General features: G+C 39.9%; 1 protein-coding gene across 2 annotated transcripts; it reads left to right on the top strand.

Moving 5' to 3' along the window:
* The first annotated feature begins 33 nt into the window (after positions 1–33).
* Positions 34–16,348, top strand: supt16h (SPT16 homolog, facilitates chromatin remodeling subunit). 2 transcript variants are annotated; one of them, XM_031304277.2, is made up of 25 exons: positions 34–424; positions 1,497–1,589; positions 1,990–2,160; positions 2,358–2,510; positions 2,629–2,775; positions 3,247–3,398; positions 4,823–4,995; positions 5,435–5,525; positions 5,611–5,684; positions 5,858–5,970; positions 6,542–6,607; positions 6,734–6,832; positions 6,943–6,954; positions 7,247–7,362; positions 8,493–8,646; positions 8,745–8,872; positions 9,177–9,439; positions 9,555–9,673; positions 10,909–11,147; positions 11,250–11,325; positions 11,753–11,922; positions 12,247–12,376; positions 13,130–13,256; positions 13,497–13,571; positions 15,466–16,348. In XM_031304277.2, the coding sequence occupies exons 1-25, from the start codon at positions 359–361 to the stop codon at positions 15,585–15,587; spliced, it is 3,129 nt and encodes a 1,042-aa protein (XP_031160137.1). In that variant the 5' UTR covers positions 34–358; the 3' UTR covers positions 15,588–16,348. The 2 variants fall into 2 exon arrangements, with proteins under 2 accessions (XP_031160137.1, XP_031160140.1); XM_031304280.2 differs by lacking the exon at positions 6,943–6,954 and having other exon boundaries at positions 35–424.
* The last annotated feature ends 9,423 nt before the right edge of the window (positions 16,349–25,771 follow it).

Raw genomic sequence — 25,771 nt, 5'->3', positions numbered from 1 at the left:
AGGAGGAAGGAAAAGGAGGGGGGGGGGGGGACTGAGGACTTAATTATAACAGATTGGTGTGTGTGTGGTTGTGTTTGTGGCGATAAGCCAAATTACATTATATTTTAATAATTTATCATATTTTAACCTAGTAATTGCTTATTAAGATTTTTTTTGCGTGGTTCGTTTTTACATGATTCCTCAGTGGAAAGGGCCTCTGTGGTGACATTATAAGAAAAGCAGCATATCGTAGTGGTGCGTGGATCTCAGCAGGCGTGGAAAGAGTGCGTTATTGTTAGTTGACACTGATCATCATCATCATCATCTGGCCTGCTAACAAGCGAAGCCGGGAGCTGGAGTTTGCACCAGAGGACTCACCATGGCGGTAAACCTGGACAAGGAAGCGTACTACCGCCGGATCAAGAGATTATACGGAAATTGGAAGGTACATTTGGGCGATTTGAAGCGTGTATTTGAGTTAAATCGTCTACTGTAGCTCATGTTACGAGGAGAAAGTGGGCTCTTGGAAGATGCTGACCGCTAAGTTAGCCGCGTTTTTCTCCCGAGCGAGTTGACTGTTTTCGGCGAGAGCGGTGCTGTTTCCCTGCCTGCGCCCAGCGCCGACAACTAGGCCTCAGTCTGCACTATTTGACTTGCTTTATTCGCCCTGAAACTCCTCTCCAACTGGGCATGTTTGGAAGATGTTTCACCCGTCTTGTGTTAGACCAAACAGGCGAGCTAACTTATGTTAGCACACTTATCACCCCCATTCACCACGTTTGGCACCAAGCTAACTTACTAGCCGAGCAGCTAAATGTGTAGTGAACCAGTGTGGGCTAATATGACGACTAAATCGAATTAAAGTGATCACGGAAACCATTCACCATCGAGGTGTGCTTGACATTTGGCTGCCAGACTGTTAAACCTCACTGTTGGCGTGTATTTGTAACGTTTGCAATATGCTAATGTTAGCTGGCTAATTAGCATCAGAATAACGCCAGCATCCCTGTAACGTGCAGGATTCCTGCAGCTTCTGGAAATTACTTTATCTAACGTGGTTTGTTAGATAATTACTTTACGTAACATTGTGGCTACTTTTAAAACGTATTAAACTCATGTTTAGAAGTTGTAACTTGAGGTTTCTTGGTGAGTTGTCACTTGATATTGCAGCCCAATCATGCAGTCTGATAAATGGCTCATTTAAAAGAAGCTTTACGTGCATTAACTGGCATTTCATTTTTTAAACCAGCTATGTAAGGTTTGCGGCCATCCTATGTGCTGCCAGGTAATGCAGCATCAGGTGCTGATGTTACCCTGAGTGTTGCAAATCTACTTTTCATTGATGCTAACGCAACTAGCTAGCTGGCTTCACTCACCAGGGTTATTCATGCAACAACTGAAACTAGCACTCTTTGTCTACCAGAGTGCATTACTGTGGGGCAGTATGGGTTTGAAATTTGTTTTCATGCATAACAAACAGTAAATGATGTGTGCTTATATCAATCTTTGTTTCCCAGAAAGGAGAAGATGAGTTTGGTAAAGTCGATGCCATTGTGGTGTCTGTCGGAGTGGACGAGGAAATTGTGTACGCCAAATCCACAGCCATACAGGTAAGGGCATACCCCAGCCATAGCAGCATGATTAGGTCACTCGGGATGTAGATGCATTCAGGCGCTGCATGATATGATCTTCAAAGTCAGTTTCCCACAGTCACTTTATGTTCTATGCACAATACATTTATTTTGCATGCATTATAACTACATTGTTATCTAGCTAACAATTTGTGGAAGCTGTGTGGGCACTTATTTGTGCTTTTTCTCACAATTTTGCTGTATGACCATAAATTAGTGTCGAGTTTCACTGTAGCTCAAGCTAAATAGAACTACACATGCATTTTAAAGGTTGTACAGGTTAATTACTCACTGTACATTTTGTTTGGTGTACATGTTTTGGTTCACATGCCCCAAATTAATTCCCCTTAACGCTTTCTTTCTATCTTTTTTTCCTCAGACATGGCTGTTTGGCTACGAGTTGACAGACACCATCATGGTGTTTTGCGACACCAAAATCATCTTCCTCGCCAGCAAGAAGAAGGTGGATTTCCTCAAACAGGTGGCTGTAACTAAAGGCAACGAGAACGCCAACGGGGTCCCGCCCATCACCCTGCTCACCAGAGAAAAGGTAACCTGTGTAAAGACACGGAGGTAATGGCTGAATACACACTCCTTCTTTGTACAATGTTCTACACACGATTTGAAGATATGAGGGTGTGATTTGTTTGTGATTCAGGAGGCAGTTTGCTTTTAGTGAACTCTTTTATGTAGGCCCTTCATCTGAGTGAATCAGATTCTTCATTGCTATTTGTTGGTGTCTCGCAGAATGAAAGCAACAAGGCCAACTTTGACAAGATGATCGAGGCAATCAGAGGCAGCAAAGAGGGCAAGGTGGTGGGAGTCTTCAGCAAGGACAAATTCCCTGGAGAGTACATGAAGAGCTGGAACGACACAATCACCGCTGAGGGGCTGGAGAAGGTAAAACACAATCCAAAACGGCACTTGAAGTTGCTTTTTTTTTTTTTTTTTTTTTTTTTTATATAAATCTTTGTGTCTTGGTCAACACCTCCTTTTTAACATTTCTTCCTGCCTGCAGGTAGACATCAGTGCCGTGGTCGCGTACACAATGGCGGTGAAGGAAGACGGCGAGCTGGGCCTGATGAAGAAGGCCGCGGCCATCACCAGCGAGGTTTACTCAAAGTTCTTCAAAGAGCGCGTCATGGAGATCGTTGATGCAGATGAGGTGAGGAGAAGGAACAGTGGATTGGACCTTAAGAATTATATGCGTTTGGTTGTGTTCATTTGCCGTCAGCTAACGACACAGTTGTCCGGCTGGGGAAGAAAGTATGAGCAGGTTTTGACGGATGCCTTGTTTCTGTATGTCTGGTTACTTAGTTTTGTCATGGGTGAATTATATTTCTGTCCATCGTTTTTAAAACCGCGGTTGCACGATCTAGGATTAAAACTCGATTGTGTGGGAGCCGACAGGGACTTCATGGAGAATTCAGGTGCACCTCGTAATCTCTGGAATCTGTACTCGAATGTCTATGGAGGTTGTTTAAAACGGGAACATGACATGAATTTCGGGAAAGAGACTTCAGATACAGTATTAGGGGACCACTAAGGCCTAGATAAAAGCATCCAAAAAGCAGCATGTCATAGGAACTTTTAATAATTGGCGCCAAAGTCATATATTCCCATTTGCCCCAAACAGAAAGTGCGTCACAGTAAGCTGGCAGAGTCGGTGGAGAAGGCCATCGAGGAGAAGAAGTACCTGGGCGGTGCAGATCCTTCCACAGTGGAGATGTGTTATCCTCCTATCATCCAGAGCGGAGGGAACTACAGCCTCAAGTTCAGCGTCGTCAGGTAACTCGCCTCACCTTAGCAGAGGCACGGTGACATGCTTTTGTGGTTTTAAAAAAAAATTCACTGCTGCCAAGATGGCCTTCTCATAAAATGAGTCTGTCTACACAGTAGAAAGATGCAAATACTTTTAAAATTGGTGCTACGTGACCAGAGAACACGGAGAAAAGGGCTGTGGCATTCACTTTTGCTCCTGAGGTAGAAAACCTACAACATCCCACTGGTAGGTGACATAATGCGAGCACATCTGTATTGAGACAGAAAGCAATATGGCAGACAGCTGGTAACAATCTTTTATAACGGTTAAATGGTAAGTTAAAATATGTTTCTGAAAACATATCGGGTGAGAACTAGGCAAGCAGTAACAGAATCTTGGTTTATATTTGATTAGCACAGCCTAGTCTTGGATTTTAATCGGAGTTTGTTTTTTTTGAGAGAGAGAAGGGGGAGGAGAGTCTCTCTCGAACTGCTTCTATACGCTTTGTGTCCATATGCAGAAGTACAATCTGTAGTTCAATCAAAAGCCCTCCAGCCAATGAAAAGCTGTCAAATGAGCATAGAAATCTGGCCGCTGGCGAGTATAGAGGGAAGTTGACCATAGCTCATTTACACATACTACCCACATTGTTATGATGCAAACCTGGTTGAAAATCGGCGAAGTATCTTATCTTTGAAGCTGTTGGTAATTTCATAGAAACGGGACTTTTTTTTTTTCTTCTGTTGAGCCTGTAGGGGGGGAAATACTTTTTAACTCAATTAGTTGTAACTGAACTTTCTTATTGTCCATGATTCTGCTGAATGTTTTCTTGACCAATTGTTTGGTCTATTAAATGTCATAAAATAGTGAAAAATGCTCATCACAATCTCCAAGGAGATATCTTCATATTGCTTGTTTTTCCCGATCAAAAAACGTTCAGTTTATTATTTTAGAAAAAGACCAGCGTAAACATTTCACTGGTGAGAATGTAGAACTAGGGAATGTTTGCTATTTTTGCTTGGACATTACTTAAACGAAATTTAAGGAATATTTGTGTGTGGGTGTGTGTGTGTGTGTGTGGTTGGGTGTGTGTGTGTGTGTGTGTGTGTGTTGTGTGTGTCTTTTTATAATAGTGCAGATAGACTTGAAAGTGGCGAGAGAGTGGGGCAATGACACCCAGCAAAGGGCCACAGGTCAGATTGGAACGCGGGCCACTGCCAAGTACTCAGCCTACATGGGGTGCACACTCTCCCGAGTGAGGTGGAGGTTGCCCAGCACAATATTTTTTTTGGCAGATCGACTAATTGGTTAATCCAATAATCAGTTTCAGCCTTAAATTCTAACACAAGATGGCTTGCTTAGCTTAGTTTAAAGACTGTAGGCAGGGAAAAGGAGAGAGAAGATCAAATCCTGGTCATTATTTTAACGGACAGCTTTTTTTCTGTTCCAGTGACAAGAACCACATGCACTTTGGTGCCATCACGTGTGCCATGGGGATCCGCTACAAGTCATACTGCTCCAACCTGGTGCGCACCCTCATGGTGGACCCCCCTCAGGAGATGCAGGACAACTACAACTTCCTGCTGCAGGTGGAAGAGGAGCTGCTCAAAGAGCTCAAACACGGTGGGTTCAGGAGCATGCTGAGTGTGGGAGCTTTAGGTACAAATATTTTAATTAATTATCCATTATTCTGCTGAATATTCTCTTAAGTCATTACATAATCGTAGCGAAAAATACCCATCACAACGTCTAGGAGCCCAAAGATGTTTTATTCAAACAACAATGCAAAACTCAGAGGAATTTATTATACAACAAAGAAAAGCATCACATCCTCACACTTTAAACGCTTAAAACAGCAAATGTTAGTTTTTTTTTTGCTTGAAAAATGAGTAATCAGAAATGATGCTGATTTCATAGAACATATCTATGATCATAGAACATAAATCGACTTATAGCTCTATAATTAAGCATTGTGGGAACTGTGGCCAAATAAAGGAAAAAAGGGCAATGTTGTGCATATTTGTGTGTATTGCTGTTTTATAAACCTTTACTTTTGCCACAGGTGTGAAAATCTGCGACGCCTACAACGCTGTTCTGGAGTACATGAAGAAAGAGAAGTCGGAACTCGTCGCAAAGCTGACCAAAAACCTCGGGTAAATGCACACAAGTGCCATGTTCTTTTATTCACTTGCATTTACACATTTGACTCTTATCTTCATTTGTTGTTGTTCTTTGTAGCTTTGCAATGGGAATTGAGTTCAGAGAAGGCTCGTTGGTTTTGAACTCTAAAAACCAGTACAAACTGAAAAAAGGTGAGCGTTCAGCACATTCAATATGTCTATTGTTCTGAAAAACTCAAACCTCTTGAAACGGGTCGAAATACACCAAGAAAAATAACTAAAAATTTGTAGAATAACGACTCATAAATACATGTATTATAGAAAATAGGTCATTGTTAACCAAAGCTTGTGTGCGTCTCCTCCAGGTATGGTGCTGAGTATCAGTTTGGGTTTCGCTGACCTCGTGAATAAAGAGGCCAAGAAGGACGAGCAGAAAAAGTACGCCTTGTTCATCGGCGACACAATACAGATCAATGAGGTAAGATGCACTTACCCTGCTGAGAAGCCACAAAGACACTTGAATGCAACTTCTCCTTTAGTTCGAGCTGTTCAGGGGTCTTCATTTATGTGCATAAATAACCATTCGAAACCTAATCAGTATTTTGGCCTCAACATTATAAACGAGTGCAACAGTTAAAAGTCTAAGCACCTAGTTATTAAGGCTGCACGATTTGAAGGAAATATGCGATAACGTTGAATATCGCAATAAATAAACCTGTTAAAGTGTACTCAGTTCTGCCTTTCAGTATTCTGCTAAAATACAACACATTGCTTGAATTTAAAACGAGTCCAATGAAATCGTTTCCAACATTCTTTTACTGATCAAATTTAAAAAAAAAAAAAAAAAAAAAAAAAGTGAGTTTGCAGTTTTCTACAGATTTTTTCTTTTCTTTCAACTAGCACAAAAAAAATCTAAGTTTCGCAATATGTTGCAGCCTTTCGTGATGTGTTTATTGCACCAGTTGATATCGTAATGGCGATAAAAAACTATTGTGCAGCCCTACTAGTTATGCTACATATTTATTACCCCCTTTATGTTTCTGTAACAGGAAGACGCTGCCACGATACTCACACCAGTCAAGAAAAAGATAAAAAATGTGGGAATCTTCTTGAAGGTACGTGTCTTTCTGTCTTAACTTTTTGCAGGTAACTGCACAAACAAATGGGAATGAAGTTTGACACTTAACTATACGTACTTGATTTATAGCTGCAAACATTTTTCCCGTTTTTGTGGTACTCAGAATGACGACGAGGAGGATGAGGAGGAAGACGGGGACGATGCCGAGGAGCTGCTCGGGAAGGGAGCTCGGAGTGCCGCCCTGCTCGCAGACAGAACCAGAGTAAGTGTGGATGTTTACGTGGGTAAATATGTGACTGGTGATCAGTGTTTATTTGACACCTTGACCGAGCAGTAATAACTAAGTGTGTGAATGTTTTTGTACTCTACCAGCTACTTGGGAAGGTAAGTATTCAATGTTTTTGTCTAAAATCTCATCAGCTGAAAAATCCACTTACTTATGGGAGAAAGTTATCATACTTTTTTAGTTTTTTTTTTTTTTTGTTTTGTTTTTTGGTTTTGAGTGACTTGTTTTTTGATTTTTCTGACCATCCAAAGCCGTGTAACACATGTCTGCATTCTGCATGTGTGTCATTTCCCCTCCCCCCATCCTTTTTTGTATGAAAAGAAATGAATAAAATCATGGTCTCTGGTGTTTCTGTGTGATCACTCAGTTGTGTTTGTTGTTCAAACTCAGAATGAGATGACGGCAGAGGAGAAGAGGCGGGCCCACCAGAAGGAGTTGGCCAATCATTTGAACGAAGAAGCCAAGCGTCGTCTGACGGAGCAGAAAGGAGAGCAGCAGATTCAGAAGTGAGTGCAAATACTTTCAAGTCAGTCATTTTGTACGCCTTATACCCCAGTTTTCAGAAAGGGGTGAAAAAAAAACTCTACAGACATATTTCTGTCTGTAACCCTACTCTAACGGGTAATTTCCACCAACTGCGTAACGTCTGCGGATCCGCTCCGTAACGGCGGCGGAGTCATTAGGTTTCCATTAAAGTCAATGTGTGTATTTTCACTGACTGCGGAACGGCTGTGTCCTGACTCTCTCTGTATAAAATACACCATGCTCAAGGCGGATCATATTTCCCTGCACTACACCTTGAAAACGTCATAATGGACGGAGACAGGCCTGAAGTCGGAATGGGAACAAACTGTTGTTGGTTTTGTGGTTCTATTCTACGTGAATTTGCGAGATCTCGTGGGTCCTCGTGACTACAGCTGTCAGTCATGGCCGCAGCCGTTACGCAACTAATCCGGACCCGGTTGGTATTGAAGGACGGCGGAGCGCGGAGCTGACACGCAGCGGAGTCGACACGCAGTGGAGCCGATCTGCAGCTGTTCCACAGTTGGTGGAATTTCGGTGTAAGGAAGAAGTGACATTCATCCTTTCAGACATAGATGCTCATTCTTGTCGGCTATTAGAACTACATGAGAGCGAGAGATGCCATTTAGGAATTTAGAATTATTATATATGTGAAGTTTGAATATATTGAATGAAAGTCTGAATATATTGAATGAAAGGCGTGTTGATGTTAGCCTGATGAAAGGGACCTGCCTGACCAAAGAGGTTCCTTTCATTCGGTCTTCCATGATACAAAGTATTTGTAGTGTTCCACATTGACACTGAATAAATAAACCTTGAAGTGTGGGGGATGCAAAGTTGTAGTTTGCTTGGAGGTAGAATTGTGGGATTTTCTTGGGTTGTACATTAATAAAAAGGTTCACAGTAAAAGATGATATCATTTTAATGTGTTTACACCGCCACCGATAAGTAGCCTGGACTTGATCAATATTTCTGTAATTGTAAGTGCTCAAATATTTCTTAAAAGATGCCCAAATAAAGCAGTAGGTAATACAGACCCAAGGATTCCCACGTGTAATGGCGTTTCTGGTCATTAATTGAGTTCCACTCTCTTTTTTTTTTTTTCCCTCTCCAGGGCCAGAAAATCCAACGTGTCCTACAAGAACGTCTCTCAGATGCCCAGAGAAAAGGACATCAGAGAAATGAAGATCTTCATTGACAAGAAGTACGAGACCGTCGTCATGCCCGTCTTTGGTATTGCCACACCATTCCACATCGCCACCATCAAGGTACGCTGTGGTTATCCTCAACTGTCCACCAGCTTTTTTTAAATTCCCCGATAGTCTGTCGTATTGACTGACGGTTTTGACTTTTCTTGCCTGTGCAGAACATCAGCATGTCTGTAGAAGGAGACTACACCTACCTGAGGATCAACTTCTTCGTCCCCGGCAGCTCTCTAGGACGACAGGAGGGAAATATCTTCCCCAACCCTGACGCCACGTTTGTTAAAGAAATGTGAGTCTATCAACTGTTTGCAAAATGATGGAAGAACATTTTCTGAATTTTTAAAGTCGAGTTTGATGAATTGGCAACTAGATGGCTGTAGAGAGACTGAATGTTTTTGAAATTTAGTCTCCACAAAGATTGCGTCTTTAACTTGGCGTCGCATATTGTTAGGCGTTTGACTGATGACAGCACAGGACTGAAATCCAGTTTTAAATAATTGAGAATGTTTTAAACTTGACTTAAAAAGCATTTTCATCTCCCCTTCGTACCATTCACAACTACTTGAACTGCCTTTTTTTGTGTTTCCATTCAGCACGTACCGAGCATCCAACCTCAAAGCTCCCGGCGACACGTCGGTGCCCTCCACCAACCTGCAGAACGCTTTCCGCATCATCAAGGAGGTACAGAAGCGCTACAAGACGCGAGAGGCCGAAGAGAAGGAGAAGGAGGGCATCGTCAAGCAGGACTCGCTGGTCATCAACCTCAACCGCAGCAACCCCAAGCTCAAAGACCTCTACATCAGACCCAACATCGCACAGAAGAGGATGCAGGGCTCACTGGAGGCCCATACTAATGGTGAGAAAGCTCTTATTGGGATAAATGGGAGTCTGGTAAAGTTCTAACAACGTGATGCCTCAAGCTCCATACTGTTTTCATTTAAAAAAAATAAAACCCTCTCCTCTTCTCGCAGGTTTTCGTTTCACGTCGGTCCGTGGCGACAAAGTGGACATTCTTTACAACAACATCAAACACGCCATCTTCCAGCCGTGTGACGGCGAGATGATCATTGTACTACACTTCCACCTCAAGGTAACTTCATTGGTTCAATATATATGTGTGTGTGTGTGTGTGTGTGTGTATATATACATTATATTCCATGTGAGATGGATGGATGGATGGATGGATGGATGGATGGATGGAGAGATATATTAAAAACTGTATTTATATAGCTCTTTTCTAGTCTTAACGACTACTCAAAGTGCTTCAGTCACCATTCACACACATTCATACTAGGGCTGCTCAATATATCGTTTATCGTCATCGCAATTTCAAATATACACATTGCGAAAGACTGCAACATATCGTGATTGATACCCAGAGATTTTTAGTTGAAAAAAAATATCAGTAGAAAACTGCACTTTAAAATTGAGCTGTCATTCTTTTTTTAGTGGTGCCTTTTATGTTTAATTCAATGTTCAGTTTGTTCAGTAAAACAATGTTAGAAATGATTTCCTTTCATTTGTTTTAAATTCAACAAGCAAGTTGTATTTTAGCAGAATACTGAAAGCAATAGAAATGCTGAACTGAGTACACTTTAATACATCTTTATATATCGCGAGTAATATCGTTATTGCGATATTGAACAATGTTATCGCATGTCACATATTTTCATCATATCGTGCGGCCCCGATTTATACACTGAGGCCGAGGCTGCCGTACAAGGTGCCACCTGCTCGTCAGATAAACATTCACCCTATGATGGCACGGCATCGGAAACAATTCGGGGTTCAGTGTCTTGCCCAAGGACACAGCCGCTCCAAATGCATGGTTTCCGCAGGGTTCACCAAGTTCAAATGATCTATAGTAGGGCTGCACAATATATCTTTTATTTATTTATTTTTATTTTAATCGCCATCACAATATCAACTGGCGCAATAAACACTTGGCGAAAGGCTGCGACATAACGCCAAAGACATTTAGAGATTTTTTTGTGTTAGTTGGAAACAAAATATCAGTAGAAAACTGCACCTTTTTTAAAATGTAGCTGTCATTCTTATTTTTTATTTATTTTTTTTTATAAAGTGTTGCCTTTTTATGTTCACTTTAATGTTGAATTTGTTCAATAAAATGTTGGAAATGATTTCCTTTTTTAGTTTTAATTTCAGCAGGCAATTTGTTTTAGTTATGGCGATATTCAACAACGTTAACGTATATATTTTTTCTCATATGGTGCACCCCCAATCTATATGTTCTTCCAAAATGGAACAAGTACAACTTTTTGGATTGTTAACGTTTGGTTTTGTCCCATCACACTTCTCCCCCAGAACGCCATCATGTTCGGTAAGAGACGCCACACAGACGTCCAGTTCTACACGGAGGTCGGGGAGATCACCACGGATTTGGGCAAACACCAACACATGCACGACCGAGACGACCTGTACGCCGAGCAGATGGAGCGGGAGATGAGGCACAAGCTCAAGTCGGCCTTCAAGAACTTCATCGAGAAGGTGGAGACGCTGACTAAAGAGCAGCTGGAGTTCGAGGTGCCCTTCAGAGACCTCGGGTGAGTAAATCGGATCAACTGTGCTTCATGAGCGACATGGCTGTAAATAAGAGAAATTGGGGCAAGGTGACTGATTGATTGTTTGGGCTCTTTTGTTTGTAGGTTCCAGGGCGCCCCCTACAGGAGTACCTGTCTGCTACAACCCACGTCCGGTTCCCTTGTCAATACCACTGAATGGGTGAGTGAGTGAGCACACTTTGTATCAAACCTCCTCGTATTGATACACATGATTCACGTCATTAATTTTCAAAACGCTCTGGTGTGGCCGGGTTAGCTCAGTTGGTAGAGCAGGCGCACATATATAGAGGTTTACTGCTCGACGCAGAGGCCGTGGGTTCAACTCCGACCTGTGGCCCTTTGCTGCATGTCATTCTCCCCTTTCGTGTCTTCATCTGTCCTGAGGAAATAAAGGCCTAAAATGCCCAAAAAAAATAATCTTAAAAAAGTGTATAGATCTTCAATAAAGTTTGATCTTTTATTAACAAAATGATCATCTGGGGGTTTAAGACATAAGAAATTTGTGGGGTTTTTTTTAATTGATTTGTCTTTATGTTCAACATTTTTGCAGCTAACCCAAAACATTTGTCTTTGCCGTCTGTATCTAGCCGCCGTTTGTGGTGACTCTGGACGAGGTGGAGCTGGTGCACTTTGAGCGTGTGCAGTTCCACCTGAAGAACTTTGACGTGGTCATCGTCTACAAGGACTACAGCAAGAAGGTCACCATGATCAACGCCGTGCCGGTCAACTCCCTCGACCCCATCAAGGAGTGGCTCAAGTACGTTTTCTATAATCGACAAAGGCAATAAACAGTATGTTATTTGGATTGAAAGTCTTCAGCGACATCTAATTATCGACTGCTTCTTTACAAATCCAGCCAGAACGTCACACAGGTTGCTCGGCTTTCTGTTTATTAACATGTTCTGTGTCGCTGTCTCTCTGTGTCTGTCTCTCTGTGTGTGTCTCTCTCTCTCTCTCTCTCTCTCTCTCTCTCTCTCTCTCTCTCTCTCTCTCTCTCTCTCTCTCTCTCTCTCTCTCTCTCTCTCTCTCTCTCTCTCTCTCTCTCTCTCTCTCTCTCTCTCTCTGTCTCTCTCTCTCTCAGCTCATGTGATATCAAGTACACAGAGGGAGTCCAGTCTCTGAACTGGACCAAGATCATGAAGACCATCGTCGATGATCCCGAGGGCTTCTTCGAGCAGGGAGGCTGGTCTTTCTTGGACCCAGAGAGCGAGGTACGTTCAGCACAGTGGACCAAAAAATGCTGTGGAAACAAATGGCACAAAGTTTTGGGTAATTATCAATTTCCTACGCAGAAAGTAATGGCGCATACCAGTTTTTCCTCTTGATGTTCCTGTTAACACTTTTCTTTCTTTTCTGTTCAATCATACCTTTTTAAAGTGCTCATATTAGGCTTTTTTGGCTTTTTCCCATTCCTTAATTGTGTTATATATCTTTATGTACACGTTACACAGTGAAAAAGCCCAAAATCCACCCCAAAAGGACTTACCATCCAACAGAAAACACTGTTCACAAACTGCTCCAAACAGCTCTGTTGTAGTCCATCCAGCCTTTACTTCAGAGACAAACGTGTGTCACTTTGTAACACACGTTATAATGCTCACCTAGCTGCTAGTATGGCACTCCCTCATACTCTGCTTCTGACTGGCTAGTAGTCCTTACCTAGGTACTGCGCATGTGTGACTCCCAACAAAGATGGAACAGAAGTGAGATGTCTCACTCTGTAGCTAAAACAGAGAGCTCAACACACAGGGTGAAAAGAGGAGCTGCAGCAATGTGCAGTACAACAAAAATATATGGTATATTTTGAAAATTAAACCATGTAAACCTATTCTGATATAACCTCTAAATACAATTATGAACTTGAAAATGAGTATAATATGAGCACTTTAAAGTTAATTTCTACATGTAACTTGTGTATTTTTTTTGTGTGACTGTATGTACACTGTGTCTTGTTCTGTTTTCAGGGAAGTGGTGCAGAGGAAGATTCAGAGTCCGAAATGGAGGATGAAACGTTCAACCCGTCTGCAAGTGAAGAGGAGGAGGAAGAGGAAGACAGTGATGAGGACTACAGCTCGGAGACGGAGGACTCTAGTACGATTTCTAGTTTTCTCTTTTTGCGACACCTGTGATGGACACACAACCTAAATCCTAGCTGAAACCGTTGTACTTTTGGGATGGATTTACTACGGGGCGGTTCATAGTGACAGGTCTTCGTTCAAATGAAAATGGCGTTAAATCAATGCTGGTAGAAACCTTCCCGACACCATGTACATAAGCGAATTTAAAAGTGCAATTGTTTCATTAGTTTTATTGTCTGCTGTGTGTTTGTAGATTACAGCGCGTCGGTTGGCAGCGAGGAGGAGAGCGGTAAAGACTGGGACGAGCTGGAGGAAGAAGCCAGGAGAGGTTTGTATCTAGAAGGCATTTTATTGTTAATTAATTCATGTTTAAATATCACTGCAACTTCACTGCGTTATATTTGTTTTAAAGTCTTCCAAACATGAACATTTTAATGTAATAGCCTTAATGGGACGGGGTGATGATGCACACTTTCAGACAACCTTTTCCTCGACAGGCGTTCAAAGTGTTGCACTGTTGTTCACATGAAAAGTGATGAAAGTAGTTATGTAAAGAATATAAAAAAAAGAGTTCCTAAGTCGCAAAAATGTGTGTCGCATGTCAAATGATCTGCTGCACCACACCAGTCCAGTTTCAACGCACAGATAAACTGGTTTTAGGGTCGACTATAATCAACAAACATGAAGAAGTTTATGACATGTTGGATTCAGCATGAATATTATTATTCATTTCTAAACACTACAAAGTTATGGCAGAACTTTGTTATTTTACCTGAACATCTTGATGAGACTGAGAAATGAGAATAATGTCTGACACTATCAAGACAAATAAGATTGTGTCCTTTTTTGTTCCATCCTTAAAGGAGAACTCCGGACAATTTTTACGTGAATCTTGATGCTGCAGCTACGTCTAGAGCTCCCAGTTAGCTAAAACGGCAGTTGTGGTGGCATGTTCTAAAGAGTGCCTTTGTGCCTCTTAACAGACACAAAATTCAATTAAAATGTCTGTCCAACATGAACAGGGCCCTTACGTGACAACAAGATGCGTTTTCAACTCAGACATCCTGCCAGTAGCTAGCTCACCCTGCTAGCTGCTGCTAACCATTCAACATATGTTGCGTATATTTAATGTACTGTAGACCCACGTGTTTCAAGGTTTAATTAGTTTATTAATTGTATTCCTCCTGTTTTTTTTACTGTCATGTGATTGTAACTGTATAATGTGTGGATAATCCTACTTATTTGTTCCACCTAATCTGAGCTTGGTTGTGCCATTTGCAGTATTTGCGTGTGTGACAGGATGTCCTTATTAATAGTACTCTTATAAAGTCATAAGGGGCACTATGGTAATTACTGGAAATACGTCCCACTAGTAGTTACTTTAGTAGGCTACTTGCAAAAACTGCAAGTGTGGGTATTGGGATATAAATTAAGTCTCATCTTATTATTTATTTACTTATATTTTAGCACTTTGAGATCTTTGTTGAAAAGTGCATTATAAATTAAATGTATTATTATTTATTATTATTGTTATTGTTATTATTATTAATGTCCTCTAGGAAGGCTTTAAGTTGTACAGAATCATGTGTGAGGCAAAACCCAATTTTCTTGGGTTGAAATAAAAATGCTAACCGCTGTATTGGGAGTATGTAGGAATGCTGGTACCATGTAAATAGGGCCTGAGAATGATGGTTGAGCTAATTCACATGCTTGTGTTCCCCGAACACCAAGCACTCTATTATATCCTTTCCCTGCCAAAATGTGAATGTATATGTGAGTTTTTTTTAGACTCCTTGCCAGTAGACGAGTTAAAAAAATAAATAAAAAAAGTCTTGTATGCTCAGACCGATTTGCTTTGCATTCACAGTCACTCTCACTAGCTACACACACACACACACACACACACACACAGAGCTTGGGTGGAGACGGAGCCGACGTGCATCGCACAGGGCCAAAAATTGGGTATCTACCTGGGTGCCCTGTTGTCATCACTGCTGATGGTAGCTGGAGCCAAGAAATACCCCTGCCTACTGCAGAGTCATTGGTCCTGGAAGTGAATGCTGATTGTAACCTTTCCCATTGCAGACAAAAGCCAGATGTTAGGTGTAGGTTGATATTTTTTATTTATTTTTTTTGGTCAGTGGGGAAGTGGTAGTAGTGGCCTCATACCACAACCTTGAATTTTCTTTGTTAAAATGTTAACTATGTAATTTGTTTTTTAGCTGACAAAGAGAGCCACTATGAGGACGAGGACACCTCTGCCATCAACAACAGCAGCAAGAAGAGAAAGGTCCGGCCATCAGCCTCCAGCAGTGTTCCCAGCAAGAAGAAGCGACGGTCCTAAATGTCTCTTGCACACGCACACACACACACACACACACACACACACTGCCAAACCTAGTTGACCCTCGACCCTTCCTTCCCCAACTTGCTCTTTTGACTCAAACACTTAACACAAAACACACATGCTCAGACACACGATGTGTATATAGACGTAGACGCCCCTTATTTTCGTGTTGGTCAGTGAAGTGTCATGTTGAAATGGTAAGAAAGAACCAGCATGACAGTCTCTCACACACATTAGTTTTATTTTATTTTTCCCCTCTTCATTCCTTCCTCATTCTCTTTTGTTTCCACCTCCCATCTCCATCCATCCATCAGGGTTTCATGTTTGTGTGTCTGTGTGTGTGCATGTGTGTTGAAATGGGTTTTTATTGCGAGCATTGTTTATTTTCTGTTTAAAAAGACACGTTCCTTCTTATGGATAATAAAAGAAAAGGCTTGACATATCCTCTGCCAAGTGTTTTTATATATAAACTGAGAAACTCTTCTCCACCTCCTTGTCTATGTTTTCCCTCATGTTTTCTTCAGTGTTTGTTAAATTGTAGTAATATGATTGAACGTCTTTTTTGAGGGGGGCAGATACATTTTCTGATCATTTCTTTTTTTAAACGGGGTTTGTAAACTTATGCACACATACACACCATCTCCCTCTCACTTCTCCTCTCTGTTCCCCTTTTTTGTTTATTCTCAGTAGATTTGTTGTTGTACTGTTCATTCTAAAAAATCTGTTTTGTTTTTGTAATAAAATTAAAAGGAACTGTAGTTTGTTTTGAATGTTCTGTTTTTCTTCTCGAAGCTGTAACATACTTCTGTCTGCACGTTCGGTAACTTTATTCTTGGGTATATTGTTACAGTAAACGTTTCAAACCTGCCTTGACAGTAATGTCGATGAACCAAAACGACTTGTTTGATGTGCGGCGCAGCACAACGTGGTGGTAAGATTTCTGCGGCTCTTTTTGCCGACACAGCCGCCTCGCTGAAAATGCGTGTGAGGAAAATGTTGGCTCGGACGCTTCCTTCTGTGCATTGATGCAGTTATTGGGTGTAGAAAATGGTTCCTACATGAAGCCGCTCACAATCAGGTCTGTGGATTATCTTGAGGAACCATGACTTCTAAAAAGAAACATTGCTGTTCTTACAGAGTGCCCTCTAGTTCCATTATATTCAAGAGAAGGTAGACATCTCTACTGCTGTTATCTCCAAACACTGGGCAACTCGCACCAAAAAAATCTGGAGTGATAAATAGCAACTCAGCTAAGTGGAAAAATGTATTTTTGATTTTATGGACAAACAAAAACATTTGAGTGGAGGCAAGCTTTCAGTTTTAACTCATCTTGACCAACAAACTTGAGTGTTGAGTGACTTGTGGATTTTTTATGAATCCCCCCCCCCCCCCCAAGGCTGCTTTTACCTTACAACCAAAACCTGTTCTGCTTTGGAAAATCATGTCATGTCACTCTGTCCTAGTGCAGAGAAAGCATGTTCTAAGGAAAAGCAAGTCGTCTGGTGAGAAGGTCCTGAGACCTTCTACTAGGCAAGTGACCATTATGTACTGTTTTGCTTTAGTTTAATTGTAACAAAATGTCATTCTCTGTCATTTATGCTTGAATGTGATTATTTAAACATTTGTATATATCTGCAAAGCATTCTTAGCATACCTATTTAAATTGCTCAATCTAATTCAAGAGACTTCATAACATCAAGTAGCAATACATAATGTAAAAATACTTAAATGTAAATGTTATACTTTTAAAATCTTGAGGAAAAGTACAGAAGTATCATAACGTACTTGTAAAAGTACTCACAATGCAGAAAAACAGTATTAATACTACTGATGCATACAGTACATGTTTATGTAGCATTGTACTTTTACGTTTTAAATACTTCATATATTTTAGTTGTCCACTCTAATAATGCATCATATTTTATGGTTAGTTGTGATTTATATATGTAAAAAAAGGATCTGTAAAGCAACTATATCAGCCTAAGTCTAGTGGAGTAAAAAAGTACAATGTTTCCTTCTGAAATGTAGTCAAGTGTAAAGTAGAAGGATCATTCTTCAAATACATTGCCTGATATTGTGCTTAATTACTGTACTTGAGTAAATAGACCCACATACCACCACTGCATGGGTCCTTGTACACCTATGAGATTTAGAAATGTAAACTTGTTCACTTTTTATACACTGTTTAGTGTCTGATAAATGTTTACATTTGTGTTGCAGGAAAACAAAAGTGTGAAGAAAGCTGACAAGACATGAAGGGCAGCCTGTCTGTCCTCGTGTTCCTCACAGGTAATATATCGCTTGTGTCTTTAAGATATAGTTTACAATTTTTTGGACTCACAGAACCAGCAGGACAGCATCTGTTAGTAATGACCTTTTAGGTAGAGGAGGAACAGGATCAGTGGTTCATAACCTTTTTGAGCTGTTACCTCACCCAGACCATAACAATTTCTACTTGTGATCTATTGTCGGAAGTTGTAGCCTAATCATGGACGTGAGTTTAGAATTTTTTAACGATAAAGTGATTATTCCTTGCTTGTTAGTTGCAGCCTTATAAGATGCTGCACATTACTTTCTTGTAGTTCAGGACATCTTATGGCTTCATGTCTTCTGTATCTTTATCCACTGTGCTCAATTTTACAATTTGCCTTGTCTTTCTGTACGTGAAATACAAAAGTTGCAGTTACAGTGACATTAAAAGTTTGGAAAATAAATATTCTCATTTGCTTTTTTTGCAGAGTTAGCTTAGATATTGATGCAAACGCTCCCACCTGTAGTGCAAACGACTAGCCTGGCTCTGTCTAGATAGAACAAATGCCACCTGCCAGCAGTAACTTAAACTCAGTTAACATGTTATATCTAGTTTGTTTAATCTGTACAAAAAACGACAATGTGTGGTTTTGTTGATGATTATGTGCCTGATTATTTCTTGGCCAGGAGCCATTGCTAGGCAACCAGCAGTGACACTAGGAAGTTACAGGTCCTGGCTAAGAAAGTCCTCTACATAAAAGGCATATTGATCTTCATTCTGCCAAACTACAGTATATTCTCTGGTTAGATGAATATATTTTATTGCATGTAACTATCCCATCATTCAACCAATGACTTGCAGAAGAGTTTTTTTTTAAAAGAGTGTGTGTCACCTGTATAGTGTTTTTCTCAAAATGTTGAACTCTTCTTTGAATCTTCAATCTGCCAAACTATCTCTCGTGTGTTTAGACGAATATATTCAGGTTAATTTGGGTTTCTTACACATGCAAAAATCCTTCGACCAATTACTTGCAGTACAGTTTTTGTAAAGAGTGTGTGTCAAAGTCTGTTTAAAAACTGAAGTGAGTCATGTTTACTGACACTATGACAGAAGGGTTGAATATGGGTCAAATAAAGCATTAAATAAAATCTAGCTCTAGCGTTCCTCTCATAATGTGTCAGCTGATTGTTACAGCCTTCAACAAAACATTATGATCGTTTCATATCATTCACATCATATGACCCCTTACAATTCCGAATGATATTGATGTTGTAATACATCATACAACTTAAGAGGGTAAGTGAGGGTAAACTGGATTGCTTTTTTTGGGTCTCATCTGACCAGCTTTAAGAACATGCACGCTAGTCACCTGCCACATGAGATCAGTACTGGTATTGTCTGATGATACAAGGAAATAAAAAAGATGATGTGCGTGAGTGCACTAGTTTTACAAGGTACTGTACAGCCATAAATATGCAGCCCAAAGAGAAAATGTTAGTCACTCAACAGCTTTCCCCTGGCAACAAGAGATCAACAGCTAAATCAGGTAAGAACCAATCTGCAGTGTTTTTTAACAAAATGTTTGTGCTTATTTTACTTTTAAGAAATGTAGTTAATTGATACCATTGATGACCAATAACTAGTAGTTGGTATTGGGTGTTCATGTTTTAAATATGAGTACTTACAGTCTAATGTGTCTGAACATTAACAGCTAGCATAAAGAAATACTTCAACACAACAGAAATGCCAGATTTGGATGATGAGTCAACTTCAAAATAAATACTAAGAATGTTATTGTGGAAAGACAGAAGGCAGGAGCGGTGACGCTGTCAATCTGCATTATTTGCAATATCACGTCTACACATATGTTTCTTCATTAATGTGCCTGGTTTTAAAGTTAAAGTCCTGTGTCCAGCTATGTGTTCTTACTAATATCCAAGTTCTGGTGTAATACTTTTACTTTAGGTGGTCATTCTTTTAGAGTTTTTTTTTTTTTAATGTAGAGAAAACTCTGTCTCCAAGAAGTTTGGTAAATGTAAAGCCACCTGGATTACGTTTTTTTATCAGCATAATAAATGTTATTTAATGTATCTGATAAGTTGCAAAATGTTGATATTTAACGTATTGGTAATGTAATGTATTTGTTTTTCCCTCACAATGTCTACTTGTACAGTAACTAAAGTATGAGATGGTTATTGTGAGGTACTCACAGCACTTGGTTCAGCTAAGGGAAATATCGTGGTGTTGGTTAAATATTGAAAAGGTCTGCAGTGACTTCATGTATGAAGCATGACATGTTCACTTTCCTAACATTTAATCGAAACCATGTTATTTCCCAACACTTAACCAAAGTACTTTTGCTGCAAACTATCAGTGTGACTCAGGGTGTCCTGTGCTTGTATGCCCACCATCCACCACGACCACCTTTGTACACAATGTTTGAACACAATCCAGGCAGCAGCTACGGCTCCTACCACAACGGGATTGGGGAAACATAGTGTGTTCTGTGTGCTCTTTGAGTGATAAGATTAAATTAACACTATTCTCTTTCTTCCAACAGGACAAACAAAACAAGTTAGACCACTACATCATGGAGAACAACACCTGTCTTGTCAACAGCTCGCCTTATGGTCGGGAATCAGGTCTCCTCATGACAGCAGGTGTTGCAGGAGACCCTTACTTAGCTGCAGGACTTCTCCTAGGTTCCGTCTTGCTGGGGCTCGTCAGCTACATCTCGGCCTTCTGGTCCCAACGCAGGAGGCTCAAGGAAGCCTTCAACTCACAACGGCATAACAGACTCAGGGGTGCTCAAAACATCCACCTCAGCATTATGTTTGGCATGCTCTTACAGGATTTTGTGAATGCTTTATTTGCAATCATTTTGGCGATTCTAGTCATCGAGATCCCCTCCAGCCCTGGACTCCACTATGCTATCTATTCCCTTTGGTACATGTTCAGATGCTATGGATTGATTTACCATCTCCTTAACGCCTTGTTGTGCGTCCTTTTTTCATGCCATCCACAATCGGGAGATAATCAACACGGCGTTTACGTATTGTTGGTTCTGTCGATGTATGTGTTTCTCCCTTTTCATTTTCTTGACAGCCAGGTGGAAATATTTGGGCTGGGAGCTATTACCATTGGATTGGCTTTGGCCATCATTGCAAAGTGTACAGTGTCAAGCGCGTCCCCCTCTGCTGCTACTCAGAAGAAACCGATTGTGTTTGTCGCCATGTTCACGTTCCTAATTGTCTACGCCCCCTCTTTCATTCTTCAGTGCCTAATGATCAGTACAGCCAACCGTGGGGAGCCAACTGATAAGTTTCTCACCATTTATGTAAATGTTCTGCTTTGCACAAACTTTCAACTCTTGATGGATGGACTCCTGTGTTATTTTAACCTGAAGTTGCCTTCTGAAGAGAGAGAACAACAACAGCGAGAACTGGAGCAGCACCAACACCAGAGTTTTGAAAACTCAAACTATAACAATGATAATTCTGTGTTCATTTTGTCTCAGCACCATGACAATTGTAATAACTTTGCATCATAACAATTGCAATGATAGATCATTTGGTAAAGGATAGTAGCCTAGTTAACCAAATTGAAAATTTCCCTTCGAGAATTAATAAAATATGTCTTCTTATTCCGGACTTTGGCTTATCAATAAAAATGCTTGACTGCTTAATATTCATGGCAAACATTTGCATAGACAATATCATAATTATGAAAAAATCCATTTCTGTTTCTCAATATTGTACAATTTCCCTACACTGCTGCCTACTGCCAAACATAAGTAAACTGCATTGGGGACCATTTACAGCTATATATTAATAAAAAGTTGATTCACTTATGAGTATTTGCAGTAGCAGGATGTTGTAGGTCAGGCTGTTCTCCTTCACTGTTTGTACTTATACCTGCAAAAAGTTTTCAATAGTATATAACCCACATAAGCATGAGCCAGGACTTGCAGACCTGCCTCAAGGAAGTCAGGTGATGTAATATAAAGAGCGACAAAGTCTGCATAGGGAGGGATGGGTCAAACAAACACAGGACTTTCACCTTTTACTTTTGTTAAGTAACTTACATACTTTTACCAATGCCAGGTACATAGTAAGTTACGTAACAAACGTATTTATTTGAACCCAAACCATGATCTTTTCCCAAACCTAACCACTTAGTTTTGTTGCCTAAACGGGGTTTGGCAGTGCAGGGGTTTACGCAGGCTCACTGATCGCTCGTGTAAATGAAAAATTGTGCATAACTTTTCGTAAGATATATGAGCTGTTGTACATGGATATGTTGTGGTGGGACTCAAAATAAACTACAGTGCCCATTTTCACTATAATAAAGGAACATGTCACCCAGTGCAACAGTATGTGATTTCATGATTTTGGAGAACAATTAAACTCTATGGCACAGATGAAATATGTATTTGTATGGATTTAGCTACACAGGCAATACTGTTTTTAGTATCAATTCATTTTTGGTTTTGGTCTTTCTAATTGTTTTTTGGACTAAGAAAAACATAGAATATCACCAGCCTTATCTTTTAAACTGACATTTAGGGATTTTCTTTTTATAAAAATAAAAAATAAAAATTATATTTTTGTAAATTCTTTAATTTCTTTGTGATAAACTGTGACAAGGGGAGGAGCTGTGCACAATACAAACAAGCAGCTCACCTGGTCTTTTTAAAACAAAGTTGTAGTTTTGACTTGCACCCCCAACGCAGACAAACATGAACCGACAGTAACCAAATGTCATGTCCAGACACATTGCAGTGGTCTAATGCAAACCAAAATATATGCAGGAACATATCTATCTCTCACTCACGCATACACGCACCCGCGCATGAACACACACACACACACACACACACACACACACACACACACACACACACACACACACACACACACACACACACACACACACACACACACACACACATACAAACACACATGTTTGTAATGTTTTTTAAGTATTCAATAGTCGCTAACCATCACATCTACTGTAGATGCCTAACTCCAACCTTAAACCTCACCTGAATATAATTCTATTCTCAACCCTAAACCCTGCACTGCCCAAAAATGTCTCACATTGGTCCTTACAAAGATACAAGAGCACACCATTGTCAGGACTGCAAACCTCTGGACTCCCACTAACAAAAACACCCAACCACTTACTTGTGGTCATGAACCATTTAGTATCCAAACTCAGCGACTGGGAAGAGAATGCATGAGTACGTTTTGTGAAGACGCAAACAGAGGAGGTTAGACCACCTTTACAGCAGTACCATCATTTTTTGCGTACTTGTATTTGTTATTTATTTGTGGAAACATTCCAGGTCATGGAGGGAGGATGGAAGAAACTGCTTCTCTTTGGTTTGTACTCATCTTTCATCAACTTTGATCAAAATAGTAAAGTAGTAAAACAAATGTTGATTTAATCAAAAAATGTTGATTATTTGTTCAAAAACACCCCTTAATTTGAATCCTTGCCATGTGTTTTTTATTCTGACAGTGGATTTTATCTTGTAATTCACAGGGACAGTTTTTATCATTGCGGTGGTCACACACCAGGCAGGTAAGAAAATATGTATTAATATCTGTTTAGTACTTACCAAAAGATATTCACTTAACAATTATATAAAACAGGGAATGACTGCAACTATTAATTGATTAATAGGTTAATAACTAATCAGAATCATTGAATTTTCTGATTGCTATCTAACTAAAATCAGCAGTGCTTGTCTCTCCCTCATCACCACCACTGAGGTGCCCTTGAGCAAGGCCCTTAACCCCAACCACTCCAGTGGAGCTGCTCAGTGGCCAGCAGATCAGACTGTGGTTGTACTGGGCAGCTTCCAGGTATGAATGTCTAACTGTGTGAATGTGACAGGTTGTCGTTGCAAATGCGAAGTTGTTCTCAATCACTTACTTACTTAGCCTATACCAAAACAAATGCTTGAAAAAAAGACTAAAATTTATAATTTCTTATCAAGTAGTTAGCTCTAATTTATATCTTCTTTCCTTCAAAAGGGTTGGAAACCACTGACTTTAATAATGTATTATATTTTATAAGCGTATCCTATTTATCTGCACATAAAAAGTAACAAGTAACTAAAGCTGTCAAATAAATATAGTGGAGTAAATAGGAGAACGTTTTCCTCTAAATTGTAGAAGTATAAAGTGGAAGCACTCAAGTAAAGTACAAGTACCTCAAAATTGTATTTAGGTGCATACTTAAGTAAATGTACTTAGTAACTTTCTATCACTGGTTAAGAGACAAAACTAAATATCTTGAAACACACACTTATATCAGAGGGAGGTGCCATTTAGAAAACCTCAAACTTCCTTTCCCCTAAATCACAAAATCAATTCACTCAAAAGAAAAAATACAAATGATTTTTTAAATGCTTTTTTTTCTCCAATTGACTGACCCCTCTCTCCATGTCTTTTCTTTTCTAACAGACATAACTGAAGTGATCCCGACTCCACTGACCCTTGAACCCACCATCATCATCCCATGTATACGGTGCTGTATGATCCCTGAAACCTGAGTTAGGGTTAGTTTACATCCACACATCACCCTCCTGTCATTCTTAACCCTCCAACACTGGTGAAAGATTATTAACAGATCAGCAAAATGTAGATTAATCAATAAAAGTATTCATTATGAAGGCACAATGAGCCATATAATTACTGATGCATTATGTTAGCAACATTTTGCATTTTATAAGCCCCCAATATATTTTCTATGTAAAATCTTATCTGCCAAGCGACAACAGCTATCTTTCTGCATCACAGTAAAAAGTGCAATATATCCTACAAACTGTTAAGTATAAGTAGAATTAGTTACAGCTTTTAAACACAGCTGTGCAGAGACAGACTACAGTGAAGATGAAGTTGCTGACTAACGTCTAAAGTCTTACAGCAGGTACAATAAGTAACAGTGTTTGGGCTGCTTTGAAATAACTTTATCATTTATTTTTACTCACAGAACCACAGCTTCTTCTTTGTTGGTTTTTACTTTAAGGCAGCTCTTAACTTGCAGGGTTTTACTGACATCAAGCTTCTCTGGAGGACTTTAAAGGCAGAGCAACAACCAACAGAGAGAGGTAACGATCCCAAATAAAATACATGTAATACATTTGACATCATAAATGATCAGCACGGGTATATTGACAAAGCCTATACCTCAGAGATGCATTACAGATTCATTTTAGCATTATGTATTACTCATTTTGCATCTCTATCCTGATTCACCTGCTGTGTCTTTTACCATCAGATGCATGTGGAGAGCTAAAAAAGTCAAACCCTGACTGAGGCTTTTATCCCTAAATTGGAACTGAGGGAAGATTAGCTACGATAACAGCAGCTGCCTTTTTTCTTCAACATTCCATGTTGGCTCACTTTTTAGAGGTTTAAGCCCTAAATTACCTGCAATGGTTGTTTTTTTTTGTGTTTTTGTTTGCCTTTTTCGAATTATCCACCATCCACTTTATTAAATTCCCTGAAATTGGAAAAGAATAGTGTGAAGCAGTATCCTGACAGTGTAGTATGTATTAGATATCATTTTTTTTTGTCATCATGTCTATATTAAAACTTTTATTAACAACGTATATTGCTACACAATTCTGCTATCCATTTGGAAATGTATTGCAATCTATAAAGACATAACAATCAATAGTGAACGTAAAACACAGACATTTTTATTGCTCTTCTTTTGCAAGTTTTCACCACATTTATGTTTACCCTAAACTTTTTTTTTCTGTTTGTCATTGAAACCTTCACAGATCATCATACAGCTGCGTGAAATCCACTTCTGTGCTGTCTGATCGTATGCTCGGCTTGTTCAGTTTCACCAAAATGTGGCTAAATTAATAAACTGCTTTAAAAAAGTGCACACACACGGCTTTGTGAGCCGA

The sequence above is a fragment of the Sander lucioperca genome, chromosome 17, assembly GCF_008315115.2.
Source record: "Sander lucioperca isolate FBNREF2018 chromosome 17, SLUC_FBN_1.2, whole genome shotgun sequence".
NCBI classification, from domain to species: domain Eukaryota; kingdom Metazoa; phylum Chordata; class Actinopteri; order Perciformes; family Percidae; genus Sander; species Sander lucioperca.
This window is presented reverse-complemented; position numbering and strand designations above follow the sequence as displayed.

Excerpts from the sequence above, each read along its gene's own strand:
- supt16h (XM_031304277.2), top strand. The coding sequence starts at position 359 with ATGGCGGTAAACCTGGACAAGGAAGCGTACTACCGCCGGATCAAGAGA. Across the intron at positions 2,161-2,357 it reads CCCTGCTCACCAGAGAAAAG|AATGAAAGCAACAAGGCCAA; the intron begins GTAACCTGTGTA and ends GGTGTCTCGCAG. Across the intron at positions 3,399-4,822 it reads CTCAAGTTCAGCGTCGTCAG|TGACAAGAACCACATGCACT; the intron begins GTAACTCGCCTC and ends TTTCTGTTCCAG.